Source organism: Microcaecilia unicolor, chromosome 8, assembly GCF_901765095.1.
Source record: "Microcaecilia unicolor chromosome 8, aMicUni1.1, whole genome shotgun sequence".
Lineage (NCBI taxonomy): Eukaryota > Metazoa > Chordata > Amphibia > Gymnophiona > Siphonopidae > Microcaecilia > Microcaecilia unicolor.
Genome location: NC_044038.1, coordinates 171699483 through 171714395, shown reverse-complemented (window position 1 = coordinate 171714395; position 14913 = coordinate 171699483). Strand labels below are relative to the sequence as shown.

The window sequence follows — 14913 nt, the reverse complement described above, 5'->3', positions numbered from 1 at the left end:
TTTTCCAAAGTGGATTTTATTGCATTTATCCCCCTAGATCAGCCTGGGACAATAATTTGAACACCTCCTCTCAAATGTCTATTACCAGCTTCAGCAAATGATAGGAGACATACAGAACTCAATGGATTAATAGAATTTAGGGGCTCTTTTATAAAGGTGAGGTAGGGTTACTGCACTGGTAGGGCACACCAAATCAGCCTTACCACCAGTGTAGCGCAGGAGCCTGGCAGTAGTTCCGAAGATGGCGTGCACAGTTTCCCACGGTAGAAAATAATTTTCTATTTTCTACTGCAGGGGGAGTTCCTGGCAGTAATCAGCAGCACAGCCACATTGCCTTGTGCTGGACGATTACCAAGGGGTTAGCGCATGAGCCCTTACCGCCAAGTAAAGGTGGTAAGGGCTAATGCGGTAAATGGCCAGGCACTAATTATGAACTTAGCACCTTGTCATTATTACTGTAATTAGAAATTCATCTTTTTGGCAGAAGCGCTAAGAGGTGGCCTGAGCACACGGGGAAATCACGCGCTAAAAGTAGCAGAGGCCACTTTTTAGTGCATTTTTGAAAAAGGACCCCTTAGTGAGCACTGATTAGAACACGCTAAATGATAAGACATCCACAGGAATATAATGGGTTTCCTATCATTTAGCACATCCTAATTGATAAGCGCGTGCTAACCCCAAATTCTATATATTGTACCTTAATTTCTACACGGAAATCAAAGCATATTCTATATCAATGCGCATACATTAATTGGTTAACTAGTTAATCAACACTATCAATTGGATGTTAACAAGCAACTATCAGCACTAATTGGCATTAATTATGATTTATGCACACAACTTGCTAAGCGTATTCTGTAACATGGTGCGCATAAATTCCAATTTGCACAGTTGAAAAGGGGGTGTAGTAATGGGTGTGGAATGCATGTTGTTATACAAACACCTGGTCTGCCCTGGATTCTATATAGCGTGCGTAAAGATTGGCACCAAAATGGCGTGGATTCTATAACAATGCACATAATTTAACAAGCTAATGAGCGCTGATAACAGCACTTATCAATAATGAGCACTAATTGGCACTGATTACAATTTAAACACACAACTCGCTAAGCGTATTCTGTATGAAGTGTGCTGAACTTCTAACGTGCGCAGGCAAAAAGGGGCATGGTTATGGGTGGGGAAATGGGCGTTTCATGGGCAGTCCAAAATTTACATGCCTAGTTATAGAATATGACCTAGTACACCTAAATCTATGCACAGGGATTTACACCAAGCTGTCTTTGGTGTAAATGGATGCATGTAGATTTAGGCACTGAAATATGAACTAAACGTATTCTATAATCAGAGCCTAAAGGCACTCATTATAGAATATGCTTAGGGCCCCCTTTTGCCAGCGCAGGCATCGGCATGTGCTTTTCATGTGCGCCGAGGCCCCCTTTACCGCAGTGGGTAAAAGGGAAGTCTCTCTTTCTTGCATGAAATGGCTATGTGGCAAGTAAAGCACTTGCTGCTTGGCCATTTTTTTTTTTTGGGGGGGGGGGTAGCCCTTACCACTCATTGAGGTGGCAGTAAGGGCTCCCATGCTAACCTGGTGGTAACTGGGCAGCATGTGGCACTGCATGATTATCACCAGGTACACTCCGGCCCTACAAAAATAAATATATTTTTGTAGCGCCGGATATGACAGCACACTAGGGGTGGGAAGTATCGCTGGGCTATTATTTTTAGCATGTGGGTAGTGCACACACATCCCCAAATTACAGCAGGATGCCTCAATGCACCCCGTGGTAACCACAGCTTTGCAAAAAAGCAGACTCTTAATGTTCTTCTTTTTAAAAGACTGCAGTGAATTTCATTTGAGTCTCAAATACATTTGGATATATGTGCTTCAAACTCAGACACCAAGCAGTTCGAATGCATTTGAAGGGAAATGAGCTGACATGGTTATCATCTGATCTCTGCTTCCCGTGCTTAGACTGGATCATAGAAACCCAAGGCATGATCTTACCTAACAGTAACAGTTGCTTTGGCAGTTTTGGCATGATATCAATGCCATTCTTTAGCCATGTGATTTTTGGGTTGGGAATGCCTTCCGCGTGACATTTCAGACTGGCAGATACTCCTGGCTCCTGTGCCTGAGTCTCAGGGTATACTCTAATCACAGGAGGCACTGTGGAAGAGAGAAAATATTGCTGATTTCAGACTAACTATGACACGCAACATCTGGTGAAGCAGTGACTTTAGTGCAAATGAAACAACTAGCACTAATGGAAGCCAGATTCCTATCCTAAAAGTAGGCTTATTTTGAAAAGGCAGTACAGGAAGTTTCAATTTTGTACCAAGAACTGGAATATACAAGATTATTCAGTGAGGAAATGTATATCCAGATTTAAACAATGTCAAGTAATTATATATTCATTGCACTAAAATGCCCTTAATAATTTACTGCATATCTTTGCCAATGAGTAGAATACAAATGAAGCATTTCTTCCCATCAAAAATAGTCAAAATAGAATTAATGTCCTGCAGAAAGCCTTTAATGAAGCATTCTATGTACTGACTAGCAGAACTACTAATTATTTTGCTTTTTCAAGAGAGTCCATTGATTTTTCAGTCTCCACAACATCCAGTAATTCACCTCATCTTTATTCCCTTTCATCCCTTTATAACACTTTATTTATAACCTTTACATCTGCTTTCATATTAATTCTCTTGTTAATAATCTTAATGAAATAATATGGACTGCACTAAGGGGCCCTTTTATCAAGTTGTGGTAAAAGGAGCCCTAAGCCGGTGTTGGCGTGTGGATTTGCCATGTGCCGAGGCCCCTTTTACCACAGCAGGTTTAAAAAAAATTTAAAGGAAATGTCTGTGCGGGAAGTACAAGCTTGCTGCGTAGCCATTTCCTGGGGGAGCCTTTACCACTTCCTATTTAGGAGGCCATAAGGGCTCCGGCGCTAACCTGGTGGTAAAAATTAAAAATATTTCCAGTCGCACTGGAAATGGTATGCACTGGGGGCAGCCAATGCACTTGGGACATGCGCCAATGCTGCTGTAGCTATACTGCGGCATTGTAAAATGGCACCTAAACTGGCTAGATGGGAGGACCTTAAAATGACAGTTTATGCCTTTTCAGTCTGGAAATAGTTTATTCTACAGGTTAGCAGTGTGGCAGTCCAGTAGAGACTCTGGGGTTCATTTCTGGAGGTTCATTGATGTCTTTCTGTGTCTCTTGAGGAGCCTAAATACCCTGGGGTAATTCCTAAAAGCCCAGTACCAAGAAATCAGAAATCCCCAGGTCAATATTCAGCTGCCGTGGTCGGCAGTCAGTTAAAACGCTGACTGCCGTGGTCAAAATATATACACATATTCAGTGCCACTATCAGATAGTGGCTGACACTGAATATCCAGATAAGGCAGACTGTGGTGGAACTTATAGAGTTACTGGCAATATTTAGTCTACTATCCAGATAACTTAGAATAACTTTTTATCTGCCCTAAGTTATCCAGATAAGATCCAGGATGATTCTGGCTCTGCTTCTGCCCCACCCTAGCACTACAGTCTAGATTCAGTAAATGGCGGCCAAATTTTGGCACTGAAATAGATCGACACTCAATGCTGTTCTCTAATGGGCACTCAAAGATGAGCTCCCATTAGAGTACAGCATTGAGTACCGATTTGGATGCCAGCAGGCTTATTTTCGAAAGAGAAGGGCGCCCATCTTCCGACACAAATCGGGAGATGGGCGTCCTTCTCTCAGGGTCGCCCAAATCAGCATAATCGAAAGCCGATTTTGGGCATCCTCAACTGCTTTCCGTCGCGGGGACAACCAAAGTTCACGAGGGCACCGTAGCGAAGGCGGGACTAGGGCGTGATTAAGAGATGGGCATCCTCGGTTGATAATGGAAAAAAGAAGAGCGTCCCTGACAAGCACTTAGCTGACTTTACTTGGTCCATTTTTTCTTGCGACCAAGCCTCAAAAAGGTGCCCGAACTGACCAGATGACCACCGGAGGGAAGGGGGGATGACCTCCCCTTACTTCCCCAGTGGTCACCAACCCCCTCCCACTCTCAAAAAAAAACTTTAAAAAAATGTTTTGACAACCTCTATGCCAGCCTCAAGTGTCATACCCAGCTCCCTTACAGCAGTATGCAGGTCCGTGTAGCAGTTTTAGTGGGTGCAGTGCACTTCAGGCAGGCGGACCCAGGCCTATCCTCCCCCCCCACCTGTTACACTTGTGGTGGTAAATGTGAGCCCTCTGAAACCCACTGTACCCACATCTAGGTGCCCCACTTCACCCCTTAGGGCTATGGAAGTGGTGTACAGTTGTGAGGAGTGGGTTTTGGGGGGGCTCAGCACTCAAGGTAAGGGAGCTATGCACCTGGGAGCAATTTGTGAAGTCCATTGCTTTGCCCCCTAGGGTGCCCGGTTGGTGTCCTGGCATGTCAGGGGGACCAGTGCACTATGAATTCTGGTTCCTCCCATGACCAAATGGCTTGGATTTGGTCATTTTTGAGATGGGCGTCCTCGGTTTCCATTATGGCCGAAAACCGGGGACGGCCATCTCTAAGGTTGACCATCTCAACATTTAAATCGACCATCTCTAAGGTCGACCTAAATGTTGAGATTTGGGCGTCCACGACCATATTATTGAAACAGAAGATGGACGCCCATCTTGTTTCGATAATACGGGTTTCCCTGCCCCTTCACGGGGCCGTCCTGCGAGGACGCCCTCATGAAAACTTGGGCGCCCCCATTTGATTATGCCCCTCATGGACTTACGCTTACTGAAACCAGATGTAATTCCTGGCCCTGAATTGGGCATGGATTCCTTGTATTCTATAATACTTGACACAAATTTTAAGAACACCCTCGACCTGCCCCATGCACATTCTGTGGCCATGCCCCCTTTGGGTTGAGTGCTATAGGATTTGGGTGGACATTATTAAAGAATAATGCATAGCAAAAATGTGCGCCGAATTCCATCCAAATTTGTGCTAATGCCAATTAGCACCTAATTATTGGCACTAATTGGCTTCTTAGTCAATTTAATTGGGCACACATCATTTGGGCACCATATATAGAATCCAGGGGTATCTGGATAGCACAGAGGTGATCTGTAAGGATATTCAGAGATGCTGAAAACCACTTTGCAGTCTTTGTGGGCCTAACGCAGAATATCATGCAACCATGTAGTTCATTTGAATATCCCGCTCAGCAGCACTTAGGGGGTCTTTTACTAAGCTGCAGTAGCATTTTTAGCTCACAATAGAAATCAGCTGGCAGTAAATGTTGAGATACCCATTGGAATATAATGGGCATCTCTGCGTTTAGTGTCAGCTGATTTCTATTGTGACCTAAAAATGCTACTGTTTCTTAGTAAAAGACCTCCTAATACAGATAGCAGAGCTGGTGTTAGACATTCAGGGCCAGATTCCATATTCCGTGCATAAAAAATCTGCGCAAAAAACATTCTGCCTAAGCGTATTCTATAAGCAGCACCTAGCTTTAGGTGGGGTATATAGAATACACTTAGTTGATATCCTAGCACCTAAAACTATGCGCATCCATTTACACCGATGAAAACATAGCGTAAATCCCGGCGCATAGATTTAGCTACAGAGGTCCATATTCTATAACACCACATATAAATTTTGGAACACTCATGAAATGCCCATTTCACTGCCCATAGCCATGGCCCTTTTTGCCTGCATGCATTAAAATTTAGACGGCAATGCGTTCAAGAATATGCTTAGGGAGTTGGGCGTGTAAATTCTAATTATTGCCAATTAGTGCTCATTCTTGCTATTAAGTGCTGTTAACAATGCTGATTGGCTTGCTAAGCCAGTGAAGTTGCACATGTTGTTATAGAATATGCTTGGCTTTTGCGGGGAATGCTAGACGCGCTATACAGAATCTGGGGGTCAGGGGCCCCGAAGTTGGTTTTTAGCCTATGCCTTCTTTAGCTTGAGGCATGTTTGAAAGCCCCCTGTAGTATGGGAGCCTGGGACAATTGCCCTGTTTGCCACCCCCTAACACAAGCCCTGACAGAAAGCAGGTGCTGTTATCTGGATAAATGCTTTTGAATATTGACCCATCTGAAAACAATGAAGAAATTACATAAGACATGATGAGGCATATTTTCAAAGCACTTAGACTTACAAAGTTCCATAGAAACCTATGGAACTTTGTAAGTCTAAGTGCTTTGAAAATGAGCCCCCATATCTCCCAGACTCTTACAAATTATGGGGAGAATATTCAAAAATTTTAACGTGGGATAACAACATACTAGCTCAAATCACTGCTTGAAAATGATCTCCTTGTATGTTGTAAAAAAAAGTGAGTCAGGTTAGGTTGGGGGAGGGAAAATGCATACTGCATTACATTTTCAAATCACTGTGCATACTTTTAGGCATGTGCTTTGTTATAATGCAAGTGAAAATACTTGGATACAAAAGTTCTTACGATGTGTGCCCTATCCATATTTTCAAAGGGAAACGCTGTGAGTTGATGAAGAGCATGGGTTCACTTTTTGCTCTATGGACCATGAATAACTTTCAAAGGAAAAGATCACGTGTACTCTTGCTTTGAAAATTATTCCAAGCAGTTACAAGTGTAAAGGACAGTAGACAGCGGTACACTTTATTTTAGGTCCCTGAATAAAAGAAAAGGTACAGAGTGAACCAACAAATTTGTCATAACCGTGGAAAGGGTAAAACAATTCTTGCAGCAAAGCCTGTACCAAAACTTGGGTATCTTCAACCACAGCCCTAAAAGATTGTAGTTGGGACAAGAATTATCTGCCAAAATGCAATTTCTCATATCTTTGATAATGTACCAGCCTGGTTTTCACCACTGGGTTTTAGAATTGCATTAATGTCAGTTCCTAAGGCGCATTAGTTAAATTTCTCTCTGCAGCCTCTTTTATAGCTGCACTATAATTCAATTTGGAAATGAATGCAACCTGAATACATATGAACTTTGAAACACAATCTCAGAGCTCACTCATCTAAACATAGTAACTGACGGCAGATGAAGACCAGCCTGGCCCATCTACTCTGCCCAGGTGGGTGGACGGGGTTTAACCTATCAGTCCATGCAAATTACGCTCTCTGTCTGTCTGTCTCTCTCTCTCTCTCTGTTCCTTTATTTGTATGAGTCATTTATGTTTTACTTCAAATAAAGATAATCTGAGTGGAGGGGAGGTGATATTCAGCCAGTAGAGGCCAGTATTATTTTAAATGGTGACCGTGGCCGGCTAAATTAGCCCTAGACATTCAGTGCTGGGCCATGTGCCAACACTGGCACTAAATATCCGAGACTAAGTTTGGTGGGGTCCCGGCTCATATTCAGCCACGGCCCGAATAAGACAGTTATGAATACTGGTCAGGACTCACATAACTATTAAAAAAGTGCCTGGAGCCCTAGGAGCCCCCTCTTAGTCCTGGGAGCCCCCTGCTTCTCTTCCCCCCCCATCCCGCAACAATCAGAACACCCCAGTCTCCTTGGAATGTCCCCACAACCCCAAACCCCTCCGGTCCAGACTGGCACCCTCGGGCCTACCTTCCATCCCTAGTGGTCCAGTGGAGGCGACGGGTGCAGGAGCAAAGTCCACTTACTCCTGCTCCTTGTGGCTGCCTGCAGAAAATGGCTTCCGTGACCTCTTGTGGCAACTCACAATACTTGTATGTGCACTATTTTTTGATACACACAAAAACTAATGTATTTGCTAGAAGTATAAGCAAATATCTATGTTTGGGTCATAATCAAATGATGGTTTTTATTCTGTACCTCCTGCATAAATTCAAGGAGCTAAGGACTAGCCCAACTTCTCACCTCCTGTGAACAAATAATTTATTGATGTTAAGAAAAGAGTCAAAATGTTCAATATGCAAGCTATTATATACATCAACCAGTGTTCATACACTCGTTCATAATCATAGACCCTCAAATGCACGACAGTGAAGCTATAGTGGAGGAGTGGCCTAGTGGTTAGAGCACTGGTCTTGCAATCCAGAGATGGCTGGTTCAAATCCCACTGCTGCTCCTTGTGATCTTGGGCAAGTCACTTAACCCTCCATTGCTTCAGGTACAAACTTAGATTGTGAGCCCTCCTGGGACAGAGAAATAGCCAGTGTACCTGAATGTAACTCACCTTGAGCTACTTCTGAAAAGGTGTGAGCAAAAATCCAAAGAAATAAATATAAGAAAACAAATCTATTTTAAGTGTACAAAACATAGGGGTCCTTTTACAAAGCCGTGGTAAAAAGTGGCCTGCGGTAGTGTGGGCGTATCTTTTATGTGTGCACTTGGCCATTTTTTACTGCATCTGGGAAAAAGGCTATTTTTTAATGGGCCTGCGCTAATATTAAAATTAGCGTGCGCATATTTATGGCCTGAGCTCTTACCACCACCCATTGACCTAGCAGTAAGGGCTCATGCGCTACCCATGCTATAGCTATGCAGCGAGTGCCAACGTGGGCGAGCTGCCGGTTACTGCCAGGAAAGCCCCTCGTGGTAGAAAATAGAAAATTATTTTCTATTGTGGGATTCGGCATATGCCAAAATTGGAATTACCATCGGGTGCACTCGCTACCCCAACAGTAGTGCCGATTGAGTGAGCGTTACCCACGAGTTAGCACTCCCATGCCTTTGTAAAAGGGTCACTCGGTTTACCCTCATATCAAGAATGGCAGTTTTCTGTGTATCAAAACATTGTGCACCATGTTCCAACTGGCATGTTACACCAACTTCCTTAGTAGAAAAGAAAATTTAAAAAGGCATAATAGTGTACTGAAGGCCGCCGATTGAATATCGACCCCGATTAGGATAAGCCAGTTATGTGCTCACTGTATGCCAGCCAATGTATATCTTGCTTTGAAAATTGTTCCATAGCGTGCAAAGAAATAGAAAGAAATTAAGTATGAAATAGAACATGCATTAAGATCCTATTGCATCAGGTTACCTGTATCTAGAAATTAGATCAAGCTATTCTATTAACATATACTTAATGCAAACTGAAGATTATCAGGCTTATTTTTAAAAGAGGAGGACGCCCATCTTTCGACACAAATCGGAAGATGGGTGTTCTTCTCCCAGGGTTATCGAAAGCCAATTTTGGGCGTCCCTAAGGGCTTTCCATTGCGGGGATGACCAAAGTTTACAGGGGCGTGTCGTAGGTGTAGTGAAGGCGGGACTGGGGCATGCCTAACACATGGGCGTCCTCGACCGATAATGAAAAAAAGAAGGGTGACCCTGACGAACACTTGGACGACTTTACCTGGCCCTTTTTTTCTTACGACCAAGCCACAAAAATGTGCCCTAAATGACCAGATGACCACCGGAGGGAATCGGGGATGACCTCCCCTTACTCCCCCAGTGGTCACTAACCCTCTCCCACCCTCAAAAAAATTTTTTAAAAATATTTTTTCCAGCCTCTATGCCAGCCTCAAATATCATACCCAGCTCCATGACAGCAGTATGCAGGTCCCTGGAGCAGTTTTAGTGGGTGCAGTGCACTTCAGGCAGGCGGACCAATCCCATCCCCCCCCCCACCTGTTATACTTGTGAGCCCTTCAATACCCACCAGAAACCCACTGTACCTACATCTAGGTGCCCCCCTTCACCCATAAGGGCTATGGTAGTGGTGTACAGTTGTGGGGAGTGGGTTTTGTGGGGCTCAGCACACAAGGTAAGGGAGCTATGCACCTGGGAACAATTTCTGAAGTCCACTGCAGTGCCCCCTAGGGTGCCTGGTTGATGTCCTGGCATGGGAGGGGGCTCAGTGCACTACGAATGCTGGCTCCTCCCACGACCAAAGGGCTTGGATTTGGTCGTTTCTGAGATGGGCGTCCTCTGTTTCCATTATCGGCGAAAATTGGGGACGACCATCTCTAAAGGTCGACCTAAATTTCACGATCTGGCGTCCCCGACCGTATTATTGAAATGAAAGATGGACGCTCATCTTGTTTCGATAATACGGGTTTCCCCGCCCCTTCGCTGGGACGTCCTGCGAGGACGTCCTCAGGAAAACTTGGGCACCCTTTTCAATTATGCCCCTCCACATATGCTAAAGCTGGCAGGTCTTGTTCCTAAGTCTCCTGCCACTGTTTTAAATTTAGCATTTATTGTTCTCTCTGCTGCTCTGATTTTCTTGGCTGTGTATAATTTTGCACACTCATACTTTGTATGCCACAAAAAGAAGGTGGGCAGGGAAGCATTAACCCATCAATGTTTGTTTTGGTTTAACAAATATTTTGACTAGGTGAACCAGTGGAGCGTAGTCTGGTCATCAGTTTTGATCCAATATCCCAGAATGAAACGTAGACCAGAAATCCATCTGAGGATAAATCAAGACCTTTCAAGATGTAGGGTTATCCAGGCATGATAAGAGCAGCAACCAAGCAGTTCTTTATAACTTTCAGGCTCAGAAGGGAATTCTAGATGGAGGACGAGACAAGGAGGTCTACTGCTCTTTCTGACTTTTTTCCTGTGACATTTTCCGCACATTAATTTTCTCTCATGTACTCGTGACCTACTAAATCACCAGCACTCAACTCTCCCATGCTAGTCTCCTTTCCCTGAAGTAAGCAATAAAGGGTAAATTCTAGTGCCTAAAAATCGGCGCCGATAATGTGATGTATTTAGCATGATTCTATAACAAGTATACTCCCTTTATAGATTCATGCTTAGCATTAAGGAGCACCTAACTGTAGGCGGATGAAATTAGGCCTGCTATAAGCAAACCTAAATACTGGCTCCTGAGTTCACATAGGCGTGATGCTGTATCAACACGCATAAAATCCAGGAATGCCACCCAGGAATGCCCCTAACCATGCCCCAAAATTTTTATGCCAATAGGATTTAGGCACAATCTGTTATAGAATTGGATATGCATCTAAATTAGTGCTGATAATTAATTGTTATCTCCCAGTTATCAGTGCTGATTAGCTTGTTGCTCAATTAAATTGTGCACACTCTTTATAGAATCACGCTAAGCATGTCTTTAATCAGCGCCAATTTTTCAGGCAATATATATAGAATTTGGCCTTAAATCCTTAGGATGCACAAAATGTGGTAGAGGACCTCAAAGGAATAATTGCAAGCATGCGTGAAGCAAGCATAAAGCAGAACAATCCTACAGTATTTTGCTTCTGTTGGAGTCAATATGTTTATTCTTTAAACCTTTTATTGGAAATTCCAACACCAGAAAGCAATCAATGTCAGGACATATATTTGCTCCTGATAAACATCCTGAAAAATCTAAATTGCCACATTAGTATTAGCATTCGTGACATCCCATTAAAGCCACATACCACGAGTTGCAATACCAGGTCTTGTTAATACAGCTCCGCCTCCTATTCACCTATCCAAGAACACTCCCAAACTGTAAGCTAACATTTTTAAAAACGGTATTTTTCATGCTTCCTAGTTATTGAAATGCGTCATTATCGTTACTGCCAATTTCATATCCATTTGTTTTCATGTCATTTTTCTTACCGTATTATTTCACATAGGCCATAAATAAAATAAACATATGGAATGATGGCAATACTGTTTACCATTTTGCAAATTATTCCAATATTAAATACTAGCCGTTAAACCCGTAACAACGGGCTAGTTTTTTTGTTTTCCTATGACCTCCCCCGTCCACCAACCCTGCTCTCTCCCCTGCCCTACCCCCATGCCCAGCAACCCTCCTCTCCCCCCTCCCATTCGCTCCATCCACCCTTGTCCATCAACTGTTCTCTCCCCTACCCTCCATCCTCGGGCTCCCATCCACCGCGATTGTGACCTCCTGTGCCCTGCCATCCCCGCCGCCACCATTTTGCCATCCCCGCTGCCACCATTTTGCCGTCCCCCCGGCGTCGCCCCCCTCTTTCTGCCGTCATCATGTCGTCAGTTCTCCATCGCTGCGTCTGTTTCCCTCAGTTCTGCCCCCTCCTTCCCTCCCTGCTCCTTCCTCCTCCGATTTCCACGCCCATGTCCAAGCCCTCCTCCCTACTGGGCTGTACTGCTGGTGGAGGCGGGGCTTGGACTTCTACACTCTCAGCGTTCTGACTCTTCTGCGCATTTGCAGGTGAGTCGGTCACTTGCCATTTATATGTTTGATAAGTAGGGCTTCTGGTTTTAGGTTTTAACTGGTAAACATTAGGGATGCGCCTTAATTTCCCATATAGTTGACAAAAGAAACAGAAAAAGCATGAAATTTCAGTTTTGTGTGTGTGCTGGCAACAGTTTGCACTTTTCCAACAGGCATGCAAATGACAGTAGTCTATAACATTACCCTAACTTTTAGGAATTCCCCAGATCCACCCATGTCCCTCCCATGGCCATACCCTTTTTGAGTTGCACCCTACGAAATAGGCATGCATTTTATAGGACAGATCCATGCATAACTCCAAAGTGTTGCCAATCAACATCAATTATTAATTGTTAATGGCTCATTAACTAATTAGTTTCCATGCCGATCCAGGCTTCAAATCCAAATTTGGATGCCCAACTTTGGGTGACCTATATAGAATCGAGGCATTAGTGGGTATGATCACAAGGGATTGGAGTCCACAGTGATACAACTGCATAGGATACCCAAGTTTTTTTCAGCTGGTTTGAAGATAACTGGCTATGCTGATATTCAGACATAGCTGGTTATCTTTAAACCAGTCAAAGATATACCAGGGATTGACATGACCAAATATGACCACCAAACCCAGTTTAAAAATTGGTGGATAGCTGGTTATATCGCATGATATAACTGGTTTTCCATGGATATTCAACGGAGGATAACTAGTTTATCCCCCACTGAATATCCATGGATAGCTGGTTAAGTGCTATTTAACTGGTCAACATCCATTCTGACTGGTTAAATAGTGCTAAATATCAAGCAGAATGGTTTTACATGTATGACAAAAGTACATTAAAATTCAATAAAGCAGTCTAACACGATGCTTCCAGTGTCTTAGGACACAGGCTCAGAACATGAGAAAAGCCCTTACTAAAACAGTGTTTAGAACAGCTAAACTGCCGAAGATGTAGTTTCTATGATTTACAAACTTTCATCTGAATTTAGAGGCATGCCTCTAGCAGAATGACTGTAGCTTAAAAGTTAATGTTGCTTTTCATTTTTACCTGCCGGCCTCTGTTCCACAATATGAGTGAGTGTTCAAATGACTGTGCTGGGTTTCACTTTTGAACATTAAAGAGAAAATAGGAACGGGTCATATCTCATTGCTTTGGCATTAATTGTATTAATGACAGGAACGACTAATGGGCAACATTTGCAGTGGATTATCACTTGTGCCATTTACTAACCATTCACCTGAAGGATATGGGTCTGATACAACTCTTCATAGCCAAAGGCGTGACACGTATAATTGCCCAAATGGATAGTCGTTACCTTGGTGATGTAGAGAGAATCATCTTCCCCAAAATCCTACAGACATCAAAAACAGAAGACGAATGCAGATTATTGGCAATCTCTTGTAAACAGGGGGATGCAATTTGCATGCGGTGACTCTGGGAAGAGTTCAATACCCAGGAATATGATGCTCCCTTAGGCTTGTCTTATGGAATTTTCATAAAATTAAGAGCAAGAGAATACTAAGAGAAAATCCATTTAGCTTTCTGGCACAGTCCACAGCCCATCGAGCTGACCAAAGAAATACATTTTAAAGCAACTTTATCAGCTTAGAAACATATTTTCCCAGCTGATGGCCTCAATTATTGCATTTAGCAAGCTTAACAACAATGTCTAAGATCAATTATCCCATAAGAGTGCTTCCAAAGGAGTCCAGAGGTAAACAAACCAACACACAGGATCAAACAGTAGCTCAAATACTCCCAACTTTATAAGCAAAATCAGGCAATGTTGAGTTAATTGCTGTTGGCACATGTACAAAGCATGTTTACCTGTGGAAATCAGCATGTATGTATAAATAAATAACAATTTTAGAAAAGGCGCTACTTATTCATGTATGCTGTGGCATGCAAGGAGATAATGACGATTTCTGTCCATACATTTGATATTCTGCTTTTCAGATAGCATTATGCAGTTTACAAATTAAAAAGATATCAATTACAACTATACAAATAAAAAAAAATTAAACTAATCTCTTCTCCAGTTTCAGCTGTGTTTTGGGCAGTGCTGGTGTCCCCCTCCCCTGAATTATCATTCTTGCCACTAGTCTCCCCCCCCCCCCTGAGATTTCTACAGTTAAACTCAACAATCATGATTACTCCAACATCTGCCCTACCAGAATAGTCACGTAAAAGTGCATACAAGTGTGGAAGGGAGGAAAAATTCCACAAGACTAAGGCAAACTAGAAATAAGAGCTTCTACAATGTTTATTTGCCAAAAATAGTAATCTATAAGATAGCACAGAGGTAACCCAAGTGACCCTAAATTGGCTGTGTTTTTCTGCACAAAACCTTCATCAGGGGTCACTGAAGATAAATGTCACAGCTTGTGGAAAAAGGTATTTCAGAGTGCTATATAGAAGCACCTTTTGCTTTTTAAGCATCTCTATCTTTCTGCGCTCTGAAATACCTTTTTCCACAAGCTGTGGAGTTTAACTTCAGTGACCCCTGATGAAGGCTTTGTGTTGAAACACAGCCCATGTAGGGTCACACTTGGGTTTCGTCTGTACTAACTTGTGGATTACTATTTTTGGCAAATAAACATTATAGAAGCTTTTACTTCTAGTTTGCCTGTATCTTTTGGAGCTTTTCCTCCCTTCCACCCTTATTCTGTACTTTGGTTTTTCATGGAAGCTGTGAAGACCCCCTTTTTTGGCTGAAAGTGCATAATTGGTCACAAGGAATGCAATATTCAGCAGGATGGCTGCCACTTAGAGATATCTGGATAAGTTACAATTTTTACTGTATATTGACTTACACAATAACGCAGTAAATG

The 14913-nt window shown here is 43.0% G+C and overlaps 1 protein-coding gene across 2 annotated transcripts in view; it reads right to left on the bottom strand.

Moving 5' to 3' along the window:
- Positions 1 to 14913, bottom strand: part of FSTL4 (follistatin like 4) — a 416621-nt gene that overhangs the window by 44499 nt on the left and 357209 nt on the right. For both annotated transcript variants that reach the window (XM_030213353.1, XM_030213354.1), the window contains exons 8-9: positions 13313 to 13433; positions 2009 to 2170 (exon numbers count right to left, since the gene is read on the bottom strand). In XM_030213353.1, the coding sequence (XP_030069213.1) occupies positions 2009 to 2170; positions 13313 to 13433 (283 nt within the window). The remainder of the gene's footprint in view (positions 1 to 2008; positions 2171 to 13312; positions 13434 to 14913) is intronic.